The sequence below is a fragment of the Halictus rubicundus genome, chromosome 5, assembly GCF_050948215.1.
Source record: "Halictus rubicundus isolate RS-2024b chromosome 5, iyHalRubi1_principal, whole genome shotgun sequence".
Taxonomy (NCBI): domain Eukaryota; kingdom Metazoa; phylum Arthropoda; class Insecta; order Hymenoptera; family Halictidae; genus Halictus; species Halictus rubicundus.
The window spans coordinates 2,699,213-2,725,177 of record NC_135153.1 but is presented as its reverse complement, the minus strand read 5'-3'; the positions used below and the strand labels follow the sequence as shown (position 1 = coordinate 2,725,177).

General features: G+C 42.3%; 1 protein-coding gene across 1 annotated transcript in view; it reads left to right on the top strand.

The window, feature by feature from the left end:
• Window positions 1-25,965, top strand: part of LOC143353980 (protein O-mannosyl-transferase TMTC1-like) — a 428,910-nt gene that overhangs the window by 315,269 nt on the left and 87,676 nt on the right. The window contains exon 7 of the mRNA XM_076787624.1: window positions 18,647-18,836. Coding sequence (XP_076643739.1) covers window positions 18,647-18,836 — 190 coding nt within the window. The remainder of the gene's footprint in view (window positions 1-18,646; window positions 18,837-25,965) is intronic.

Below are 25,965 nucleotides of genomic sequence, written 5' to 3'. Positions count from 1 at the left end.
TCGAATTCAAAAGGGTTAAGACAGCATTCCCTATAATACATTTTAAATCTCTAGTTTTGGTTTCAGTAATTAAATTACTCTGATTTTGTAAGAATCCCTGGGGTTGATATTTGGCACTTAACGTGTTAAAGAAGGAAAAAATTTTTTATTTGCCTCCTGTGTTTTGCAACGGATGCAGACCTTTCTTATTTTGCATAAAGATCCGCAGTCTACTTGTAAATTTTTTAAATCCTCATTAACCCGTTCGTCCCTGAATATAGAAATTGAAATTTTAACAATTACAGTGTAATGAATATGTAAGTTGGACTAGAAATAATAAGTTTTCACCCTCAAATTTTTCCTATCACAGTAAGGGTAGGGGGTGAAAAGTGGTACCATCAGGGTTTTTACGTGGTGTGGGGCCCGGTGTGGTACAATCGCCAAATGTCCATATTGCTTTCTTGGCCTTTTAGTAATTTTTGAATCAGGCTGGTACATATACCGCTCGGGACGACAGGGTAAAATTTGTTGGAGAAATCTCGAAAGATTTTTTCAAATAAGAAGAATGTTCTGAAAGACATTCTAGAGTGCAGTATGACGCATCGATGAACTTTGATGTGTGACAATATCTCAAAATCTGCTTTTCAACCTAAAAAGCAGCGATTAGTGTCTTGAGGTAAACTATCATTTGCCAGAAAAATTCAAGCTAAATTGGAGGAACCCAAACGGGGCGAAGAAACGCGGCCCGTGAGTCGGGAGTTTGATGTGGACGGAAGAAATGCAGCCTGCGTTTCCGACTAATGTGTTCCGGCGGTCGGACGGTTAACCGCGATACTTCCGGACGGCCGCTTAACGGCAAACACAGCCTGCGGCCTGTAAAACGTAAGAATGGTACGACCACGTGAATACTAATACGCGGATAATAACGCTTGATAACGTACGGTTATAGCGGCCGTGGTACTGCGTCCCTCATTGTTCAAATTTCACGAGAATAAAACTGAAAGTGCTGGTTCACGGTACGGGGGCGCGTGTCGGGCGTACCAAAGCTCCCGGCCGCCGATTTGTATTCCAATTTCAAACAAATCCAGCCGAAAGCTACCTGTTAGAGCTTCTCCCAGACGTTCCCGCGCGGCGCGGCGCACCGCAGAGCGTATTCTTGTTCCCCGAATGGCAATCGAGTTTAACGACCGCTTAGATAAGAAGGAACCATACGCAAATATACTTCGCCAGTTTAAACGAAAGCACGAGACACCGTCGAGGACGAGCCGGTATCGATTCTTACTCGTTCTCATTCTCGTTCCCCTTTTGTTCCGCTGGAGCCATCAAGTTTGCGTACCGTATTACGCATTGTGCGCTCTAATGGCGAAACTTCTGGCGAGCTTCCGCCGGCTCTGTCCCCGCATATAACGTTACAGTTAAAGTGGATTAACAATTTCACGTTGGAACAGTAATTGCCAAACTAATTTCAATGCGTCACGACGCAGCCGAACTTCGACCGTAATTGCTTGATTCCGGGAACCCGCGGCGCGCGCCGCTCGAGATTTTTACCGGTGAATTATGTAGATGCGGACCACCGTCGACGACGCGCGTCGCGACGCTGTGGTCTCCGATTGTGATCCACGCGATGACGATCCTCGGCGTCAGCTACCACGGCGGCGGCGGTCGTGATCGCGAGATAAATGATCCGTTGCTGGCCCCGTCGAGTTCTGACGGGAAAATTAAATTTTCCTGTCGTCGCAAGAAAGACTTTATCAAATTAAATCTTCGCCGGCGCGACGCGACGCGACGCGACGAGACGCGACGGGCACAATTCTAGCGCCGAGTAAATTAAATCGTCGGGACGCGTGTCGCATAGCCCGGTTTTTTGTTTCGCTTTTACGACCGGGCATTGAAATATTTGCTCTAGAATGCAAATCGCATTTGCCGGGCTATCTTGAGAATTTAAATTACGGCTTCATTTTGTTTGGACGCTCGCGACGACACCGTGCCACCCCTTTCCCCGGAAAATCGAGAAGCAAAGGGTGCTCCAGCGCCGGCGACCCCGTCCGCATACTTAATTTATTTAGAACGTTCATTTGGTTGCAACAGGATCAACCTAAGCTTGTATCGGCTTAAAGTCAAAGTCCTGTCGCATTGACAGTCGGCGAAATCTTGCATACTTTTTTGTTAGTAAATAGTAACTCTTGATCTTAACGTTTGCACATGATGTGTTATTTGCTATTATTAGATTTTACGCACTTGTGACAAAAATGAGTGGGTGCAATTTAGAACAGTGACAAGGTTAGAAGACTTTAAAATTATTAGTGAAAAATATTAATTCATATTTAGCTCCTGTATCTTCCAATTGATGCACAAACTTCTTATTTTGCATGAACATCCGGGGTCTAACTATACAGTGTTTACTCGATATTTGTCGAAAACACGGGTTTAGCCAGGGACATATATCGGCCAGAAAGTACTATTCTTTGAACAGGACAGCGAAGCTCTAGAGGCGTCGGTTCATGGCCCCTCACGTGGTATACCCCGCGGTAGTGGGGATAGTTCTACGACTTTTATCTTCGAGGGATTTGGGACATATATAGAGTAAACACTTTAACTACCTACTTTGCCAAATACCACCTTCCCTTGCGGCGGATGGACAAATAAACCTTGGTTCGTATGCGTTTATTCAGCGTTAACACTTTTCTTAAGGTTCGTATTTGTTTATTTACTTTATTTGTTACTTGAACCGATCCCACAAAACAACCAAGGCGATCGGTAAACATTTCAGAATTTGCGAAGTATTCCGTCGTAAGAAAAGTTGGGGTAACGTTGATAAATATTAAAATGGGCATCTAACAAACGAATATCCGGTGTCCATCGCGGAGAGAGCACTCCTTCCGCTGCCGTGTTCGCAATTTTTCTGCCATATTTGATTCATACGTCGCGCGAAACGAGCGCAACAATACGCATCCGTTCCAAATAACGAATAAAAGCCTATAAATCCCAGTGTATTCGTCGTACGTTCGCGGCAATATCCGGTTGCGTACATGTTCTCGCAAAAAACGCCGCAGCCCTCCCCTCACCCCCTTCTATTCCACCTCCTCCCCCCACCCCACTGTCGCCCACGCTCCCCGCACATGTCAGGCCGGAATTGTAAAACGGTCGCCGCGCCAAGGAAAATCCAGCTCTTTCACGTAACAGTACGTGCGCCCCCGTTGATATATACTCCGAATTATTATTTTGACGTTTCGGGTCAGCCTTTCTTCCTACATCTCGGGCCTGCGCTTCTTAAGCCGCCGGTGCCATTAATCATGTCAGCAAAATAAAAGTGTAGCCGGGGCCGCCGAGAAAAATGATACGGGGGAAAAGAGATCGCCGGCGCTCCGCTCTGCGCCGAGCGGAATACATTATTATCATTGGTTTTTGCAACGTGAGCCGGTTGCGCTATTTTTATTTTTCCCGGCGGACATTAATTAGCAAGCCGGCACAGCGTAATGCGTCATACTGCTCCGGCTGCTCCAGCGAAAACACGCTGTCGGATCGTCGTGCTGAAAGAAATTTCTAAACAACATGGACGGTGCCTCGTACGTATGCGCGTGTACGAGTTCGTACGAGAAGACGCGAATGCGCGATACTTTTTCGGCTTGCAGCTTAAAGCGTACAGCCTGGACAAATGCTCTTCATAAACGGATAAGTGTACGAAATTATTTGCCTCATACCATTTGTATGCGGCCGCGAATGTCGACAGATTATGACCTCTCCCCCACTCTACCGTTCCCCTTCTACGACGTTATTCTCCCATTTTCCGGCGGCGAGCATCCCCACGCTTCCGCCATGGATCGGTCACGTGACGTGATGCGCGCACTCCATTCGCGTTGCGTCTGCCGGTTATGGCAGAGAGGGGGTAACTGTATTTCCTCAATTCGAGTCAATTCCCCTAATCTGGCGACTTTGGCGTGCATTATATTGGGTTGTCCGGAAAGTTCGTGCCGATTTTTAAGGGAAATTCAAACGCAGTAGATTTAAATTTCGATATACATTTATTGAATTATTATAAGTGCCATTTTGTTCCGTAATCTTTCTCCATCTTTCACGCAAATTGCGTTTTTCGGCGAAAAACTTTTAAATATCATTTTTTATGTCGACCAAAGAGTTAAAGTTTTTGTCATTATGGGAATTTTATATTGACCTAAAGAGATGAAAATCTGAGGGTGTAATAACTGGTTAATAGGATGAATGGGGTAGCACATTCCAACGAAGCTCCAACAGTTTTTGAAAGAAAAAAGCATAAAATGCCTATAATTCACCCTATTTCCTTCCATATTTAAGAGGGTATAAAACTAACAAAAATTAATGTATCCCAGTCAAACTTTTTTCTAAAAATGCCTAAAAGATTACCTTTTTAGACTATGTACAGATACCATTTGTTTTCAATCATTCTGACATATTCAGACCTATCCTAATGCCACCTAAGAAAAACGGAACGAACTTTCCGGACAACCCAATAGATGCTCAGATTATTAGGTGTTCTGTGTCCTGGTCGGTTGCATTCGATTTCAAGATCCCAACCGCCAGCCAATTAGCTGAGGGAGGCCACCGTGGGATTTAGTGGGTATACCCGGCATTGCACACACCGTCGGGGAGTCTCACATACCCCCGCCCCCCTCCTAGGGGGTTTGGGGGATACGTAACGCATTTCCCTCACGATAAAAAAAAAGGTGCTATGTGTTCACTTTCTAGAATTTTGAACATAGCTAGGGAAAATATCAACATCGGGTGGCCACAGTAGGGATTACGTATTCTCGGCGGTTTTTGCAGCAGCTCCTGATGTTGATCCGTCCTGTAGCTCCTTGGTTATAATAGTCGTCTCCTCCAGTCATCGTGTTTTGTTGTGATCGTTGTCAGGGTCATCAGTTTGGCGGCGGTTGTTGTTGTGTGAGTCAGAAGGAAAAGGAAACGGAGTGTTTCGTCCTAGGCCCGCTAGAGGACTCTAGGCCCAAGCTAGGCCCGGTAAGGCCATCTAGCGGACCCTGCCTTAGACTCCGAGATATCGGAAGACAGTTGAAGGCGGTACATACAGTGTTGCCAGATCAAGACTTGTCCCCCACTCTAGTTTCCGTTTCTACCGCGCTAGTCACATGACTAGCTATCACCATAGATCACATGACGCGTTCCGTCTCTGTCGTGCATATTCCGGTACTGGCAGAGAGGGGTATTTTTTTCCCTCGATTCGTGCTCCCTCCACTCATTTGGCAACACTGAGCACATACAGGGATCGGTGACGGTTCAGGTAGTGGCGGGAAAGGTGTTGACTATCTATCTACTGGCGAACGTAGGAGGTAGCCGCCGCAAGGTAAAACTTCGGGGCAAATACCGTCGGGGGAAGAACCTTAATCTCTCGAGCCCACAAGTACAACAGGTGCAGGCGAAGACTGAGTAGGCTTGGTTTTGCTACCCTCAATCTCAATGGTAATCTCTATTCACGGCTGCTTTAGGCACTTTTCTAATGACTTCGCCATAAGCAACTTCTTTTCTCAATGAGAATCTTTCTTTTTAGTGTTAATTTTTAGTCTTCATTTGATTTTATCTTACACTCCAATCTGTTTTTTGAGATTTTTCCTTGACTTTTGACCCTTTCTGGGAGCTATAAGCCAGGGTACGAAGGGTCTGCTGTACAAAATAAGCCAGCGCTTTTATGGCGCGACGGTGCAATGGGTTAGATAATTTCCAATAAATTCAGTTCAAATCGAGGACGCGCGAGTACCCCCATCATCTTTTTCGATCGATATTGGTACTATGTAAGAAGCATGGATCCACTCTTCGTGGAGTGTATCGGGCGCATTTCGTGTCTAGTTTAGGGGAGAGATAGATGACAAGCGATCGAGTTATAGTCCCAGTCAATCGAATTTACAGTGAGGAGCAAAATTGAACCAACGAAACCATTTTTCCGGAACATCGTTATTTACGTGTTTATCAGAACGGGATCACAAAATTCTTACGGGGCACATGATTTTACATTCATTTCATCTTTGGAAAGGATTAATATTTTAATCCTATCACATTTAATTTACTGGTTACAGTATTTTGTTGCTGATTCAATTTTGCACCAGCCCAAAATACTAACCAAAAAATACATTTAACATTCTGTTGCATAATTACGTATCCCTGATTCCATATTGAACGGCATAAGGAAAGAGGAGCTTGGCCTAGATAAGAATTATTCTGATATTATATAAATGATATTATACAGAGTGTCCCAAAAATGTTGTCCTTGAAACGGGGGATTCCTTAGCTTATTTGAAGTAAGGAGTTAGCAACGAAAAACACGGACCAATCAGAGCACGGCTACCAGCGGACGGATTTCGGCGCAACCAATGCCAACGCCACACTCAGCGTAGCCGCGCTCTGATTGGTCCGCGTTTTTCGCTAATCACTCCTCAACAAAGCCACGGAGAACATTTTCGCAAAGGAAAAAGTTACTTGAAATCAAGAAAGTACAACGTTTTTAGGACACCCTGTATGTACATATCTTTTACATACAGTCAGTCGCATAATTGTTGGCACAAACTTTAAGTTAGAATAAATTCTCCCATTACAAATATTACATAAATAACTTCCTACGAAGTAAACAATAATAATATGTATGCAGGAAGAAGAAATTCTTTTTAACAACAGAGATTTGTACGGATTTATACATACACGTAGTGCCGTGTATTTTCCCGGAGTGTATGTCTGCGGTCGCAATATATTATCGCGATATCCTCACGACTTTTCTTCGCCTTACCGTGGCTCTTTGCATAACATAGAACAGAATTGTGCAGTGCATTTTATCCGCTTATTTATTTTCAATTCCGAATAAAACTGGCGCACCACCTACACGAACGCGTTCGTTTAATGCACACAACTGATATCGTCCGAACTCGGCGACATCGATCGGCGAACTTATTTATTTAGTCAGGTGCATTAGCTTCGCTTCAGAACGAATAGCGCAGCGAACGCTGCACAGGAGTGCTGATAAATACAAATAAAACTCAGACTCGCAGCTTTACCGACGGAGGTGTGGACATAAAAATTTTAGAAGATGCTAACGCCGCGCCGTCGAGTTCCCATATCGGGAGTGACTTTAAATATTAATCTCTCCAGAAGGAAATAATCCGACCGTATTTCCCTCCAGCGTCGTACCCTGTTCTGGCCCCAAAAATGGTTTTTCCTCGCACGCGTACGGACGTTAACCAAAGTAAACAGTCCTCCAACTCTTTTTAAATCCTTGCGCGCACCGCGCGGCTCCCGCGCGCGGTTCTTGCTTCCGCGCCATTGTATATACTATATGGCGGTGCGGTTTGGCATGAGGTCGAGAATGTAATATCCGAAGAGCAGACGTATTGTTAAAGCGTTACGTAGTCGCTCTTCTGTAATACTCGGCATTTGTAAAATAATACACAGAAAGCCGGGCGCGGTCTGAACCGAAGGAAAAAGAAAACCCGGGTCTCGGTTATTTATGATGGCGACATGGGTTTCTCTGTTACCTTTGAGACGCGTCGGCATGCCGCGCCGCGGTGAAATATTGCGAGGAACTAGTATTTGCTTAACTAGAGTTGCAACGGCCTTCGTTCGAGTTCCACAATCGTTTATTTATTCCAGGAAATGTGAATACGTTTTCCCATCTATTTGTTCACCGGTGTTCTTCGCCGTTCTTTTATTTATCAAGCTGTATCTCGCTAAACGTAATGTTGTTTGTCATTAGTTTCGTTTTAAGGACACCTTGTTACGAGCCAGTTCAGAAATATGCAAGAGACAAAGGAAAAAGGAACGCTGTTTTGGTTAAGAAAATACGACATGATGTAAGCAGACTTGTGCTATTAGTTATCTTCACATGCTTTTCAATTATTTATGTGAAATTATGAAATATTAAAAACGTGATGTTACTCTTGCAGATATTTTTTTAAAATCTAGTGCAGTGAAATCTCGATATATGTCAACAACGCGAGTCTTGTCAGCGACGTGTATCGTCCAAGAGACATGCCCAAGCCGTGTTATGTATACACTCCTCAGGTTATACCACGCGGTAGTGGGGATAATTCCGCGACGTTTATCATCCAGGCATTGGCGACATATATAGAGAAATACTTGTATTGTCCAATCGATTTTAATTTATCGAGATTTACAGAACAATTTCAGAAGTCGGTGATCGCAGCATTCGTGGAACACAGAGCAATTCATGTGCAAGTAAAAATTGATAACTAATTGTGAGAAACTAACAGTATCTATGTGATTAACAATGGTAATAAAATAGGATACCGATTAAATAATAAATCTGAAACTTTCTTTGATTTTTCCTCGATGGTTCAGGAAAGAAAATAATTCTTGTCAAAGACTTTCTTATATTTGAGACAATTTATACAGAACTTTAGAAAGATCCTAGCATGATACTTTGTAATTTAAGTAAACTCTATACCACTTAACACGTTCGTCGCCCAGTAAGGATCTGTGACATCCATCGTGATGATACCACATTGTCTGACGAACGCTTAATGGCACGTTTTCTAATCAATTTGGCAATGTATTTCTTAAGAACGTATCATATTTTTGACCAGTAAAAGTGCCGTCAATGAAATAAGGCCCAATTATTTGTTGCCCTATGATTCCATACCACACATTAATGGACCAGCGTCTTTGATGATCAATTTCACGTAGCCAGTGAGGATTTTGTACTGACCAATAATGCGTGTTATGTAAATTAACACAGCCAGTGCTGGTAAAAGTAGCCTCATCGGTAAATAGTATTAAAGAGAAAAAAAGTGGACTGATTTGTAGCTGCTCTTGAGCCTATCCACAAAATCTAACATGATTTACATAATCCATGTCATGTAATTTCTGGTGAAGGCTAATGTGGTACGGATGATATTTGTGACGAGTGAGAATTCGTGATGCACTACTTTTGCTGACTTCAGATTCGCGCTGAATCCGACGTACACTGATATGAGGATTATGATGTACCATTGCAACAACATTAATTTCATTATCTTCATCACTACATACAGACTTTTCACGATTCATCTTACGAACAGCCAGACTTCCAGTTTCTTTTAATTTTTTACACAATCTTTCAAAAATCGTGTGTGAAGGGTATATGCGGTTTGCATATCTTTCACCGTACAAATTTCGAGCCACAATTGCGTTTCTCTTACTTTCTGGATAAATTAGAAGCATCTCTAATTGTTCTTCGAATGAAAATTTCATACTGACTATTTTATGTTCACTAACTGAGAAACTGACTGGCACTGAGAGACGTCGAAAGCCTACCACTGTTTACATTTGACGTAGCGAGCATATCCTTGAATACGTTTCATAATGAAAGTAATAAAATGTAAACAGTCAATTATCTCAGCAACGGTAAGTTTTAGGACAAATACACTTTAGTATTTTTATACTCAGAATACGGCAATCTATCGAAATCGACCATGAAAAATTGGACATACCATTTTAAAAAACAAAGGTGACTTCTATATCTTCTCTACGCCTCAACTTGCAAGAATATCGTTTATATCGTATTATGTAGTTTCTTAAACCCTACAACTTCTGTAAGTAGCATTTTCTCGTATTGTTTGAAATAACCAAGATATTCAAGAGGACAGAGTTTGTGGGACACACTGTATGTATGAAAAATCCAAAAGTTCAATGGGTCTTCTGCAAAAAAATCCTAAACATTGGTATAAAAACGACCTCGAAAACCGGAATACCCTCTTAATATGAGCTTCTCTTTTAATTTGCCATAACGATATTATTGACATATCATTACGTATCAATAAGATATCGTTAATCGATAGTGACACCTTTAACATTTTCGTTTCGTGAAATCTGAGAACGACAATAGATTCGAATGATTAACCAGTGTGTATAGTGCTGGGTATCAAGGAGTTTTCTGTTTCCGGAAGCGTGGCCCAAAAGGGCAAACACAAGACACATTGTTCCGGGCCCAGCTCAGATCAGTTTACCGTGACGGAAGCGGGGTAGGAAGGTCATCTTTACTCAGTGGGAAGTCGAGTATACCGCAATGCAGTTCGTGATGCCACGTATCCCATGTACCGTGTCCCATATCCTACGTCTGAAGCGTCGTTGCTGCTATGCACATAATGGCACCGCTGCGTACTGTCATTCCTGTCGAGGAACTCGTTGTAAAAGCGGTCGACCGGCTCGATGTGGTAACTTTCAACCACGGGGAACGAGGCGTCTTCCGCGTGGAAACGATGACGCACTGGGGACAAATCGATCTACAACGAAGAATTGTGTTTGCTTAAACGACGTATGGGAAACAGGACTATTTTTCCCCTTGCGGAGTGCCTTTAGAAAATTAATGGAATGACTAAACCGAGACGAAGAAAACGAGTACCTGGAACAACAATAATTCTGTCGTTAAAACGTTAAATAAACACAGCTCTCAGAATGGTCGCGTTTCCAAATATTCGAATACGCGCCACCTGAGAGTCAGTGCATTGTTTTTAATATCTCGGGACCATATTTTTCACTATCGTAGTTTCGTAGTTCTTTTACTATCAATGGTGCGTATGATTAATCGTCACATTTTGACCAAACATAAAATACGTTGTTTTTCATAAACAAGAGTGCGCGACAATTGCATCGAATAACGTTAACATAAAATTTGTTTAACAGTAAAATTATATAGAGCCTTACGGATCAGCTTCGTACCTGAAAGTGATATACTATAAACTTGTAGACTGTAATAGTACAGTGTCTACTCGATAATTGTCTGAAACACGGGTCTAGCCGGGGATAATTTCCGGCTAGAAGATATTATTCTTTGATCCACTGCTGAACGTAGAAAGGGACAGCGAAGCTCGAGGGCCTTGGTCGCTGAGAAGTGTAGACATAATACGGATCGGGTGTATTGGTGTGAGACCACTATTAATACAATAACAAAACTTCTTCATTTTTCATTATTTTTTTATGGGACTTTCATCAATACATTTGTGGATTTTTTCTGATTATAGTGATACCAAACACGCTATAATTCGGATCGTATTTACACTAATTTCCCGTTAATATCATTAATTTCGTTTATATCATATTTTGTATCATTTTCATTACAAAAATGCAACGAATATGTTGGTGAAAGTTCCATAAAAAATAATGATATACTCACACCTATATACCCGACCAGTATTATCTTTACATCCCGCCTTAGTGGGGATTGTTCTGGGACAATTGTAGGCTAGATAGTTGGGACATTTATCGAGTAGAGACTGTACTTCAACAACAACGCATAACAACCTAATATTATATAGTCCCCGTAAACAATTTTTACTGTATCACTTTTTTCGGTTACATTTCTAAAACAGGAGTTGCGCACCAGAACACAATTAAAAACATAATTAAAAATACTTTCGAAAACATCAATCGCATACATTTTTATATTCCAGCAGAAGGCTTTTATAATATACGCTGGAATTTTGGGACCACATTAAAAGGCACGGTAACTGTACACCATTGTGTGGAAATACTGGCGGGATTAGGCATGCTTTAATGACGAGGAACATAAAAAAATACGAAAACCATAAGGTCTTTGAGTGCGGTATTTGTTATAATAATGCGACGAGAATTTCGCACGCCTCTGTGCTGCAAATATGTATGTCGCTCTCGTCGAAAAACAACGCGGAGTACTCGTTTGTAGAATGTTAATAACCCCAAGTGCGGTTCTTTTGAAACAAATTCGGTGATGTTCTATTGTTCAAGCAGCGAACACGCGCACGCATGTAAATACCTACCTGGCTGAAGCGAGAAATGTGGCGCGTTGCTCTTTATGCGCGCGAAGAGCTATGCGACTAGAAAAGAAACAATGCCACTTTGAGCTAGCTATATTTGTATGTATTTTTCAGGTATTCAGCATTTTTGTCGTGTGCCTCGCTAACGTGGATCATTAAGACCACCTAAATTCGGCTGAAACAGAGTCGACTGTGACACCGGATATAATGCTGTTAATTCCAAAAAAATAATGGAAAGACAGTTGTTACCCCGAATATTGCAGTGACAAAGAAACATATTCAATTTACAAAGCTGACTTTGATGAAGCATGTGTGAGAACTAATTCTCTGAAAGGCTGCCACGAAAAAGTGTAAAAAAGAAAAATATACTTTTTTGACTTTATATATTCTCTAATGGGGAATTTAATCACATAAAATAATCCTTTTTGGATTGTGCGTTTCCGACAGAAGAATTTCATCGAATAAAGTAATTATTTTTAGATTGCGTGTTTTCGTATGGGATATTAAACTACATTAACCTCTTAAAGCACAGTTTTTTTTTTTAAAACCGGCCAAAAAAAAATCAATTTTTGATATACTGCGCTTTTGTTCCATGGAAAAAGGCTATATTTTATTCTTGAATAAACAAGTGTTATAGCTTACAATCCCATGTAAATGATAAATATCAATATAACGATTTTTTTTTCTTTGCTTTCACATTGTTATTTTCAATTCTCGATTATATTCGAGCGTGAAAAATTATAGCAGCATAATTTTATAGCAGCATAAAATACAACGCCGCTCGAATTATCTCGAGTGTGCACAGTTTGGCCTGTTTAGCGCGCTCGAATTAACTCGAGCGTACAAGTTAAGGGGTTAAATAATTTCTAAAAAAAAAAACTGAGATCAGTTGAATGGTTACACGCAGGTTTTTCCGGGCCGAAAGTGCAAGGAAATACAGGCTAGTCATAGTGGCGGGCAGTCCCGTTTGACACTTCAAGACACAGTGCACATATTTGCTATTCAAATCAACGCGCGCCTTGCTTCGCCAAACAGCTCGGAGTGTAGTGAAGCAGGGCAGCCGGGTGATCTATCTCAAAACACAACCGTCAGTTTCCGATTCCCTGGTCAGCCGAACCATTCAATGGGAATAGTTCCGGGCGGTACCGCAGCCGCCACCGAGAACAATTAGAGAAGATCATGCGGAATCCGGTGTTAACGCTCACGGCGCCGCGCCGCGCCGCGCCACGGCGGGTCTAATATTTAACGGGGCGTTACACGCGGCGTTGCTCGGCGCGGCGCGGTGTCGTGTGTGCCGGTTTGTTCGGCAAACAATAGACTTGCCGAGTAAGCGGCCACTGGGCGCGACGGTTCTCCCAGGTCGTCCTCCTCGAAGATGGCTGAGGTGGTTGCTGCGAGATGCCTGGGTATTATATCGGCGGCCGATTATATCGGTAGACGCTGATAGGGAGGTAAATGGAAGCCCGGCGTCAGCATTCGAGGGCGGGGCTCTCGAACGGCGTCGTTCGACCTCTTCACCGACGCCGAGCCGAGCCGAGCTGGTTCGAACAATGCCGGTCGCGGGTGCGCTCGGTCCAACCGCGGAGTATCATCGTCCAATTTACTAGGAGGCACCTGGGGAAACAGCGCGGGGGCGTTTTTCCCGCGCGAGCGCCGACGAAAGCGAGGCGAAAGAAGCACCGACCCGACGGAAGGAAAACTGTCGGAGACAAGCCCGACAAAGGCAGATGAAAGGGAGCCGCTGACAAGTGACTTCGATTTGTGCGTACACAAAGGAGCCAGTAGAAGCGCCGGAAGCGCCAGTATTGATGATAATTTCTCGAGTGGCATGAAGGCCTGCGGTTATTCAATCCGCCCGCGCGTTGTGAGAACTCTTTCTCACCCTCTCTTGACATCAGCACTGCTTTCTGCGAGAAGTATCTCGCTTCCACGCAGAGGCTTTAGAGTCCGATACAGTTAATTCTGTTGCTACATAGACGATTACAGTGATTTCTCCATATATGTCGCCGAGTCATGGACGATAAACGTCGCGGAATTATCCCCACTACCACGGGGTATACCCAGTGAGGGGCCAAGAAGTTCGCGAGGTCTCGGACCGAGAGGCCGAGGAGTGTATACACTGGCAATATCCGTGTTGTTAACATACAGTCGGGGACAAAAATAAGTGGACACTCAATGAAATGCGTAATAAATGGAACACATAACAAAATTAGTACGTGGTATTGCCTCTTTTTGCTTGTATTACTGCTTCCAGACGTCGAGGAATACTTTGTGTTAACTTTTCAATGTAATCGTTACTAATTTCTTCATATTCAGACTGTAACCTTTTGAAAAAATCGACCTTATTATTTCGCTGGTCCAATGGTACTTTTGCGTCCAGTAAACTCCATAAGTTCTCGATAGGATTCAAGTCAGGGCTCTGGGTCGGCCATTCAAGCAGTTTAATATTCGAATCCTTAAAAAATTTTTTAGTTATCTTAGCAGTGTGCTTAGGGTCATTGTCTTGTTGAAAGACAAATTCATCGTCGTACCCCATTTTTACCACTGCTTCTTTTAAAATTTCATTTAGTATATTAATATATTTATATGCATTCATAATTCCGTCAATTTGTACTAACGTCCCAATTCTGTTTCGCGAGAAGGACCCTCACACCATTAATGATCCACCGCCTTTAACTGTGGGTGTAATAAATGGTCTTTTATACGCTTCATGTTTTTTTCTCCAGACTTTGTGCTTCTTTTCCAAATGCCGCAATTCAAATTTACTTTCGTCGCTCCAAATTATACTTTTCCAGAATACTAGTGGCATATTCACATATTTTTTTGCCAACGCTAAACGTTTTCTCATATTTCTTTTATTAATATGTGGCTTACGTCTACCCTTGCAGCATCTTAAACCAGCTTCGTGCAGTCTTCGTTTCATTGTTTTTGTTGAAATATTTACTTCCACTATTTCTGCAATACTTCTTGCTGCAATCGTTGGATCTTTTCGACTTGTACGAAAAATTCGACGGTCTTCTTGTATGGTGGTACAGCGTTTGCATCCACGTCCTCTCAAATATTTCACGGTCTTATGTACTAGATATTTTTTATAAATTTGTCCTATTGCACTTTCTTACAGCAGTCCGATACAATTAAATGGCGAATTTGAGATGAAATGTCTTTCGTTTCTGGTATTCTGCAATTATTGTATAAATGTTCTTACTTGTACGAAGCTTGAATTGATACTAACAAATTTGATGGTGATCACTGCATGTAAGCGTGACCTGTGCCTAATGTTTGTATACATTTCTTACCTCACAATAACATTATAACCAAGTGTCCACTTATTTTTGTCCCCTGATAAATGGCTGACATTTTCGTTATAGTACGGCGTGTTTACACACAGATGTAAATATGAACTTCAATTATTCGTTAAATAATCTATACACTATAGTAAGTTTATAATAGGTTTACAACAATCATGTTAATTCGACTAAACTTCATTTTTACCTATTTCCACTACCTGTCCACTTATTTTTGTCCCCGACTGTATATCGAGAATTCACTGCACAGTTTTCATTCGAAATAAGGCGACGATGTTTTTTTCGCAATAAGAAAATCTTCATCCCCTCTTCTTCTGTTGAAGTTGTCTGCTCGACACCGTTTAATGCTAGAATGAGAGGGTATGTCATATTCGATCCATTCCCAACGAAAGATACATATTGCTGCTCGGCCGACTACTTCATGGTCTGCCTCTCGCCTCTCGGTCAATCTCCGAGTCCTTTCTCGGCCGACTCGCGAATAAAGTCAAACCGCATACAATATGTACATATGTAGCGGAATGAGACGGCATGTCATATTTGTACAATCGCTGCTCGGGTGACCACTTTGTAGTTTGCCGCTACGTTCGAGCCTCTGGCACATTCTCCCTATTCACTCCCTGCTCGCCCAGAACCGCCAGATTAAGGGGGCCGGCAGGCATTTGGCCTTGACTGTCACGCTATGTTACGCTCTGGCTTTTTTTCTAGACATTTTACGTCTTAAATAATTAAGTGACCAATTAAAATGCATACCACCGTGTTTGTACATGTCTTTGCTACGTCTGTCCAGAGCCTTTTTTTCGATACGAACACTAAATCTCTCCAAAAATTAAGAGAATCTCTCTGTGGCAGCCATCTTGTGACGTCATACTTGCTTCAGAAAGCGAGTTTTCTGCCGAATATTACAAATTACTCCACGATGAGGTAGAAATTCGCAATTTGACAGACGTAGATTGGACTTTTAGGAAACACAAGTGACCACTTTTAAACTGCTCATTGCAATATTGAACCGTCAATTTGTCAAGATTTTGACCCTTGCAAGTTCATATACGTATATTGCAGAGAGATTCTCTTAATTTCGGGAGATTTAGTGTTCGTATTGAAAAAAAGGCTCTGGACAGACGCACAGTGTGACGAATGGCCTTTTTAGCTGGACAAAACTCTAAATCGCCTATTTTTCTATATTTATCGATTAATATGTTTACAGTTGTATAAAATATGAATAATTATTAATTAAACAATATATTTTAAGTGATTTATAATTAAATAAAAAATACAACAAAGTTAGTAATGGATCTATGTAACACAGAATGATTTAACAAGTAGTAGATATTATCAAAGAAGACGTAATTTTTAATTAGGGACAAAAACAATGTAATTTTGGAAAAATTATAGTACATGTTACTTTTTGGAGATTCAGTTATATTCTAACGGGAAAGAATTATTCTTTGGTTTAGTATAAGGTTTCACTTTATAAATAACAACTCTGTTTCATATTATTGTTTACTATTTTAATAAAAATATAATAACATGAAAATATAAATAAAACAAAAGAAATAACAGAGATCAAAATCAAAGTCTTAAATAGAAACGTTCGGTTGCTAAAAACAAATAACTTATATACTAATAACTAAAACTAATAACTTATAAACAAAATAGAATATATCTAAACGTATTTGTGTTACGACAAATGTTTGGGTTTACGACTGAAGAAACGAATTTTCATACGAAGAAAGTTCAGAGGAAAACTCGGGGATCTTATCATTGTTTATTCCTTCAATATACAATGAATGAGACTAAACAAACCGCTAACAATAAGTGGCAACGGCAATCGGCATCGGCTGCGTTCGAAACGCCCGGCCCGAGCTATGATTGTCACGAGCGTATACGTAAAACGACGTAACTTCATTGTAAAAATTAGTATAGTTGCGCAACGTTGCGCAAGCCAATTTTGGTACTAAAATAAAGTAGAGAATCTCTACTTTATTTATATGTAAAAATCATCGCGTGGGGCGACGTGGGGCATATACTAATTCATTAACGAAGAGTAGTAACATGGGCGTTTCTGTGGAAAAATAAGTACCGTCTTTGACACTTAATTTACAAAAATAGAGGAATGTTATCGATAATTTGGAATTACTAAAGTGAAAATACATGTTTTGAGATGTTATATCCATCATATATAGGAAGTTTAAACACTCCTTAGTACATTTTAACATATTTCTAGCGCGTATGGAAACGTGCCCATTCATTTATAGGTTAGGTGTTCGTTTTTTAGGTGAAGTTTACACGCTCTGTAAACATACAACAAAAGAATTTTAAGTTTTAATATTCAAGGGTTTTAATACATGGTTATTTTAGATTATATCAGCACAGTTAGTCTTTGTTGATTTGAAAGTTACTTTTGTCCAGCTAAAAAGGCCATTCGTCACACTGTGAGACGTAGCAAAGACATGTACAAACACGGTGGTATGCATTTTTAATTGATTACTTACTTATTTAAGACGTAAAATGTCTAGAAAAAAAGGCACAGCGTAAGATAGCGTGACAGTCAAGGCCAAATGCCTGCCGGCCCCCTTAAGACTCCCCACTCTAGCTTCCCCTTCTACGACGATATTCCCTAACACTTCCGCCACGACTTGGTCACGTGATGCGTTTTGTCTCTGTTGTGCGTGTGTTACAACACGCCCGGGCAACTGATGCTCCGAGAGTCGATGACGTAGAATTGGCTGCCCCCACCCGGTCGGCCAGCGTGAGAGGGGAGCTTACTTGCCTCACGGCAAGCTCGTATTCTCCTCTTGCTAGTCGGCCTATCGCAGATGCCGGATGGGCGACCGGAGCGCAATAGTGGGGGTAGTCGAATCTACGTCATCGGCTCTCGGAGCACCAATTGCTCAGGCGTGTGTTACAATGTCACGTGACTAATCCGTTACTGGCCGAGAAAGAGGGGTAACTTTTTCTCCTCAATTCGAGGCAGTTCCCCTGATCTCGCGACTCTGGGCCAACTCAGGAACAAAGTGAAGCCGGATAGGTACCCTCAAACCAAGAAGCTTGAAACTAAGAATGCCACACCAAGTATCACTGCTGATTCATTAAAGTTTATTTTGTTTAGTTAAAAATGATTGACCTTTAAAAATGCTACGAATTTGTAGAGTTACAACGGAGGACGGTTGCTATAGATGAGATCACTGCATCGACGTGCTGTCTAAATGGAAATTTAAATGAAATGAAACAAAACAGCTGCGCGTGTAAAGATCAGTTAACAATAGCGAGCGAAGAATGCTTTGTAACAATTAACTGTGAATGTCCTTCTTTCACACTCGATCACGCGAGAAAGGTAACAAAATCCGCTATTTAACGCACGCAATACGTCTGCGGCTGACACGGCTGATCGACCACTTCAATGACACGTGATTGACGCTTTCGGATAGTAATAAGCGGCGCGTGCCACGAGCACGGGTCGCAGTCACAAGTGCCGCAGAGAAATTCGATTATTCGACGAGAATTTCGTGGACTTCCCCGATAGATGGAATTTTTTACATGAATTTTTTGCTAGCGGTGTATCGACGGGATTAACGAGCGACTCGTGTCCTTTGCTTTCAGGTTATTGACATTCTGTTATCTGGCCGCGCTGAATTGCTGGCTGCTGCTCTGCCCGGCAACGCTGTCCCACGACTGGCAAATGGGCTCGGTTCCTTTGGTCGCTTCGTTGGCTGACACCAGGAACATGGCCACCTGCCTCTTTTTCGGCGGCTGCCTCATACTCACGTACAAAGCCTTCACGGATTTCGAGGTGAGCTCGCAGACCACGGATCAATTCTAAAGCGGTTTATATCCGGACGCTGTTTATGCAAATCGGTCCCGTGAAATTTTATCTCGGCGAACGTTGAACGCCGTTGAACCGAACGTGCACAGGAACTGCTCGCCAAAGCTTGAAATGGTTCTGGAAATAACTGTTCGACTGTGTAACTTAACTGCTCCGATTAAAACAGTTATGAAGAATTTTTATTCCGTATACTGTGAAAAATTGAAACTTAGTATCGGTTATGGTTCCTACTTCAATTCTCGTATCATAACTAGATCCCGGATATGCATTTATCACAAAAATCCAAAGATCAAGCACAAAATAATAAAATATAGTTTATTCGAGGGATTGAGAAATGAAATTGTACAGTAAAACAGCGCTAGTTGCAACCTTGTTTATTGCAAGGAATCCTCGTTCATTGCATATTAGCAGTTCCCACCACGAGTTGGTAGAAGTTCTGGAAGTAGTGGTAGAGATTGCGATGGCTAAACAAAAAAAGATCGACGCTACGAATTACTATAATTGGTTACCTCTCTCATTGCACAACCACGATTTCTGCACGCATTATCGGTCCTGTTTCGTGCAACGAGCGAGGTTCTACTGTATACAGTGATTTCTCTATATATGTCGCCAAGGTTTGGACGATATACGTCGCGGAATTATCCCCACTACCGGGGGGTATACCCCGTGAGGGGCACGAAGCTCGAAAGGCCTCGGACACCGAGGAGTGTAAACATAACACTGCTCGGGTATGTCTCCTGGACGATACATGACGCAGGCAAGAACCGTGTTGTTGACATATATCGAGAATTCACTGTATTGAACTCTTGCTTTCCGCTATCGGTGCAGGACCTTTCTCTTTTGCATAAAGATCCGGAACAATAATAATCTATTAGTATTACCATATGTATATTTTTTATTGTTGATACCAGAAGTAAAGTTATCTTGAGTTTGTGAGTACGAGTCACTTTATAATCCATATTGTATGTAATAGATGTTTTATCTAGCACGATTACGAAAATATTTACTATTTTAAAAACCACTTTCTAGTTTCAAATGTTAGTTCGCAATGCGTTGTTTTTTTTTTTACTTTTCTCAAGCAGTTTGGGTCAACGTGGAACGCACAGTTTATGTTAGATGATCCCATATCTCATGATTTAATACGGAACATTTCACAAAGAAGAATGTTCACGGTCGTTGCTTACTTGTACTTTCTTGTCAACAATGTCTAGAAAAAGGCAAAGAAACTTGACCTGGAACGTGACCAAAAGTCTCAAGTTCAAGACAAATGTTACCGCCAGTTTCTTTCACTGATCTTAAAATCGTTTAAGAAGTTCCAAAACTTTATCGTTTTATCCCATCCACTATTCCGACGAATTCTCCGCAACATTAACAAGATATACGGGGAAGTGTCTACGGGTCAAGAGCATAAACCAACAACTGTACGCGGGTCAATTCGAGAAGTACTTCAAAGTCAATACGAGCATAAACGTTGAAATAGTCAGTTTGATGTGTTAGGTAGCGAATTGAATTGTTCTCAATTTTGGGATGTAGTCAAAATTTTATTGAAGGTTAATCGCCGAAATGTTCACCTACATTATTAATGGCCCTACTAATAGAATCGTTGAACCATTTTCAGTATTAACTGACTTAATGGATCAAAAAATGAGAATTTAAAATTTACGACATTAATTACTCTTTCATTCCACTAGAATATTGTAAAGTTTCGATACTCATAATGAAACAATTTCGTTACGCCTAATATGTTCGTTAAATGACATTACAACGACCTAACCAAACTGTAAGCCGACGGAACTATGTTTGACGAATATCAGTCACACTGCGTTTACCCAGTGTCGCCAGATTAACCCTTTGCGGTCGTATTAAGTTTATGCATAGGTGTCGTGCTGGTCGGAATTAATTTTTATTGAACGAACAGTGATACAAAAGAAAAACAAAATTTATTCATTCTATTTTAAACTTTAGATATATGTAACACAAGAACATGTTCTAATTTTATGTAAAAATTATATTTCATAGTTCTCCATCGTTTAATCTTCTTTACATAGATTTTTTATATATGTTTATGGGTATAATATAAGATCAGCATGGTTCTTTCTTGTGGTGGCTGAGAGTACGGTGAAAAAGCTTTGGAGGCTGAGAGTGTCTACTACGTATGAGAGTGTCTACGTATGTCTATACGACCGCAAAAGGTTAAAACTTGTCTCCCCACTCTAGCTTCCCCTCCTACGGTGCTGTTCCCCCACGCTTCCGCCACGGCCCGGTCACGTGACGCGTTTCGCCTCTGTCGTGCATGTGTTACAACAGGCCCAGGCAACTTCTTCCCCGCTGTCGCTTCCCTACTCCCACTACCAGTGTACGGGTACCCCCACTCTCGAATATATACGTGTACATCTACCCTGTGTGCTTCACAAGAATTCCCCTGGCAAAATTCGGCAGGAATGCGACTGTAAATCGTCCAATTGGGTTATTCCACGCGAACTTTCGGTTCTAGCCGAATTAATGGCTAAAGTATGTGACACCAAAGCATAATGATTGGCTGCGAGCGAGGACCTCTCTTGCCGTTTCGAGGGACTTCTTGTGAAGCAGGGACAGTACACTCCATAGGAGTTTGGTGGGGGGACCCAGGAGTAGGGAGGGGAGTCGTCTGTGGCTCCCGAGCTTCATGTTGCCCAAGCCCCTGTTACAACGCGCTTGGGCAACTGGTGCTCCGAGAGTCGTTTTTAAATAAATGAGTGATGGGGATGTTTTAAGAACATTCCAAAGGAAGCAAATCCGAGAAAAATTTTTTTATCCCCCCCCCCCCCCCACGACCCACGGGAGGCCGGCAAATTTCGAGGAAAAATTAAGAATATGAAAATGTCTCCTTTCACGTGCAATTTAAATATTCAATGTTCAAGTGCAATTTAAAAGAAAACTATTAGAAATAGCTGAGTTGGGTTTAGACAATACGAAAGCTTACATCTTCTAGGATTTAAAACGATGTTAAAACATGTAATTATTATTAAATTTTAAAAATTATAGTTTTTTCAAGTGAGCACAAGTTTTTCGCCGGAATTTGAACTATAAACATGCACATCTCTGCCGGAACCTAATAGAACCTTGCACCGACTATACTGTGATAAACTATAGACTAAACAATGCAAAAAAATTCATTTGCGACAACTTGCAACAGATCTACCAGAAATTACAGATTTACTTCAGGAATATTAATGCAGAAGAACAGGTATATTTATTCCATTTATTCTATAATGTAGGAATATTTTAAGAGAAACTCCTACGTCTTAGGTGTGACGTATCGGGTGGAGTGATCTCATACCGATTTCACTGTAGTCCTTTATATGCTCTTTCGACAACTCGACTCTCAAACGACAATTCAATACTCAATATCTCGTCAACTCACTCGCTCGCGACTCTCGCTCTACTGACTGACTCTCCACCGACTGACTCTCTATCGACTGACTCTCTACCGACTGACACAACATCCCTCTCATTCGTCCCTTTTATCCAAGGCCCACTTTCATTCTCCCTCTCTCGCACTCTCATTCTCTATCAGTTTCACATCCATTCGGAAAACCCAAACAGTCACGTACGCCCTGCGCTTGTCGCCTCTAAACACTTTACTCTTGTCACCGAGACCCAAACACTCTTCTTTCATACATCGACCCAAACAGACACCCTTTCACGCCGGACCCAAACACGTTGGCGTCACAATATCTAATGACGACACAACTTCTAATACCGTGTCTCATTCATAACCCTACAGTAATTTGTTTAAAACCTGTGTAATTAATAAACACCGTGTAAATTCAAATTGATTTTTGTTGCAATTTGAAGCTATAAACCAACTAACCTAACCTAACTAACTAACTTAGCTCTTTTACCTATCAAATTTCATTCAATTATCTCTAATGGTTTAGAAGTTATTATTTTAGAGCGCCAAAATGGCATTTTCGCCCACTCTGCCTCGGTAAGGTTATCTAGCGGGCCCTGCCTTACACCAGGCCTGGGCCTGGATTAATACTTGTGTCCCCACTCTACCTTCCCCTTCTAGGACGCTATTCCCCCACGCTTCCGCCACGACCCGGTCACATGACGCGTTTCACCTCTGTCGCTCATGTGTCACAATGTCACGTGACTAATCCGGTACTGGCAGAGAGAGGGTAATTGCCTACTCCATGTCCATTTTCGTCATTATCTCCGCGATGATGGGCCTTAGGGTATCTTTGGTGTTGTGATGTTTTGCATTTTCCTTTGCCTTGACTACGCCCCACATGTAATAGTCAAAGAGATTGCGGATGGATCTACGGAGAGGCAACGAGACGAGGGACAAGTGATAATAGAGGTCTTCGTAGAGCCTGATTAATTTCTTCTTTCAATGAATTTCTAGCATGTTTCCTCTCGACTCTAGGAAACACTATTGCAGCGAATCAATACCGTTTTCTTGAGCTGACAGCGGGGTCAGAGAATCCGGCGATGTCGAACACGAACTGGTGAAACACCGCGAAGTTAAACGATCGGCCAGTTATCGTCCGCAAGAAGTCATTCCGCCCCTAAACGGTTCGGCCACGAATGCTCGGAGCAACGAACCGCAAAGTTTCGCGGTGGTAGCCGCCGCAGGCGACCCGGCCGTCTATGATAAAGTTGTACTTGGCTCGAAAGCCATGAAGAAAGTTTCGCGGCGCAACTGGCGAGTCAACCGGCGAGGCTGGCCACCTCCGGAGCCCTCTGTCTTCCGGGGCTATCTATCAGTAACGCGGCTGAGCGTTCAGCGTAATGACCTCTTTAAGGTTTACCGTGCCGCTGCCGTTTGGTGGCCAGTTTTCTCGAAGAAGCCCATATCTGCGGTTTTAATGTTCGCCTCGCTCTTTTTCCAACCCCCTCCGCCGCCCCTCCATCCCTGTCGTCGTTCACAGTGAAAATTAGAGCCGAGATCAAGCTACCTCGCTACCTACACTGATGGAAATGGGAGGCGGCCGTCTTTTTCTGGAACGAGGCCGCCCCCTTGCTTCCTCTTTGCCTTGTCGCGATAATCTTTGTGCCTGACATCCGATTTCTGAGATGTTTCTGTAGTAGTGCTTCTCGCCATTGTTCTCGATGCAGCATTGTCCGCATTCAGCGCGCGTCTTTGACACACTTTGGTGGGAAGAAGAGGGGCGGAGAGGGGAGAGAGGGCCGGAAGCATCGCATGACTGTTGAAGCTTGGTGATGGAAGTTTTAGAGACTGTTCTTGCTTGATGCAGACTACCGACTACCTTAAAGGTACTTCGGTAGCCCCTGAAAGACCAACTGTTCTCCCGGTGACCCTTTGACGGGACGCTCAGGACCTCGAGAACAGCTTAGAGTCCCTGAAGGACTATTGTCCGCGAAGTAGAATTGGTCGTCAGTGAAATGGTTTAATCGGGTAGGTGCGAAGATTGAGAATGATCGTGACGCTGATGTAGGATGGCCTAAATTAGTCCTGCTGTGTATTATTTGCTATGCTCAATGTTATTCGCGATTTGTAAGTAATTTACAACGTAATCAACTAGTGTATAAATTAATTCATTGTTCACGATATTAGTATATTGTAGCTTTATTTGAGAAGGCTCTTCTCGGAATTATGGATCAGTGAGTCTATTTGAGCATTTAAAAGAAAATTTTGGAAGTTAGTACAGAAAAATGAGGAATATAGCGAATTCTCGATATATGTCAACATCACAGGTCTTGCCAGCGTCACGATGATTCTCAACATCACAGGTCTTGTCCAGGAGACATGCCCGAGCCGCGTTATGTGTACAGTCCTCAGCGTCCGAGGTCTCTCGAGCTTCGTGGTCCCTCACAGGGTATACCCCGCGGTAGTGGGGATAATTCCGCGACGTTTATCATCCAGGCTTTGGCGACATATACATAGAAATCACTGTATTATCGTTTATGTTTTATGATCGATCGTAAGCATAAGTCTAGAGTGGCGCAAGAATGGCAACTGTACAATTACCCTAAAGTGATTCAAACACGACTGCAATCACCGATTAGCTCATGATTGAAATTACGTAAAAGGAATTGTTTACATGGTCGCAATTCGAAGAGTTTTTTGGGTGGCCTTACTTACAGTAGATGGAGCACCATACAAGTATCCGCGTTTGCTTGATCCAACTGCTTTCAAATAGGACTAGAAGCGCAGCACTACTAAAAATAACTCAGGAAACTTCGAACATAAATTTTAATACCAATACGAAGATGCTCAGGCGAGATGCACGGGAACCCGTTTCCCGGCTGAAGGCGATTCCGACCGACTTCTCGGCGCTCTTTGCTCCCGCATCGGTCGAACCAACGCATGTATCCGGTGCTTCGCTACTTTTTACATGTTCCCGAGCTCGTGCGGACGAAAATATGGTCGTGAGGGCCATGAATAAATCGTGATTCACGACATCGTTCTTCGCAACTCCGCCCGAAGATATAGAAGATGAGAACTCCGCGTATTCCCGCGGTTCCTTTCTCCCTGGGATACGGGTTTAAACGGCTTCAAAGGTACAGGAACAAAAGGTTCACTTTTATACCGGAGTCGCGCGGATGGTTCCGCGAACTTTCAGAAACTGGGTTGCTGTTTCTTTACGAATTTACGTCCCGGCATTCCTTCGCGGAATCCGACGCATGAATATTTCCCTTGGAAATGGAACGTGAGTCCGTTTATTTCAATCCTTTCTGCTCTCTTAATCATTGATACGATACGAATATTCAGAATTTCGGGTTGCACGGTGACCCGCAATACTTTTTAGTCGTAATATTTGTGACCCCGGCGATCGTTGAGTTTCATGAAAGTTAGCACTCGACAGGGTACCAACTTCGGCTTTCAAACACTGTTTAAGTATAGACTGTCCCTCTGTCATTGAAGGGCTATTATAAAATTGGTAAAACTAGAATTGAGGGGAAAAAGTTTTTCTCTATCTCTCTCTCTCCCTCGGCCAGTAACGGATTACAGTGAATTCTCGATATATGTCAACAACACGGGTCGCGCTAGCGTCGTGTATAGTCCAGGAGACATACCCGAGCCGTGTTATGTTTACACTCCTTGGTGTCCAAGACCTCTCCGAGCTTCGCGGCCCCTCATGGAGTA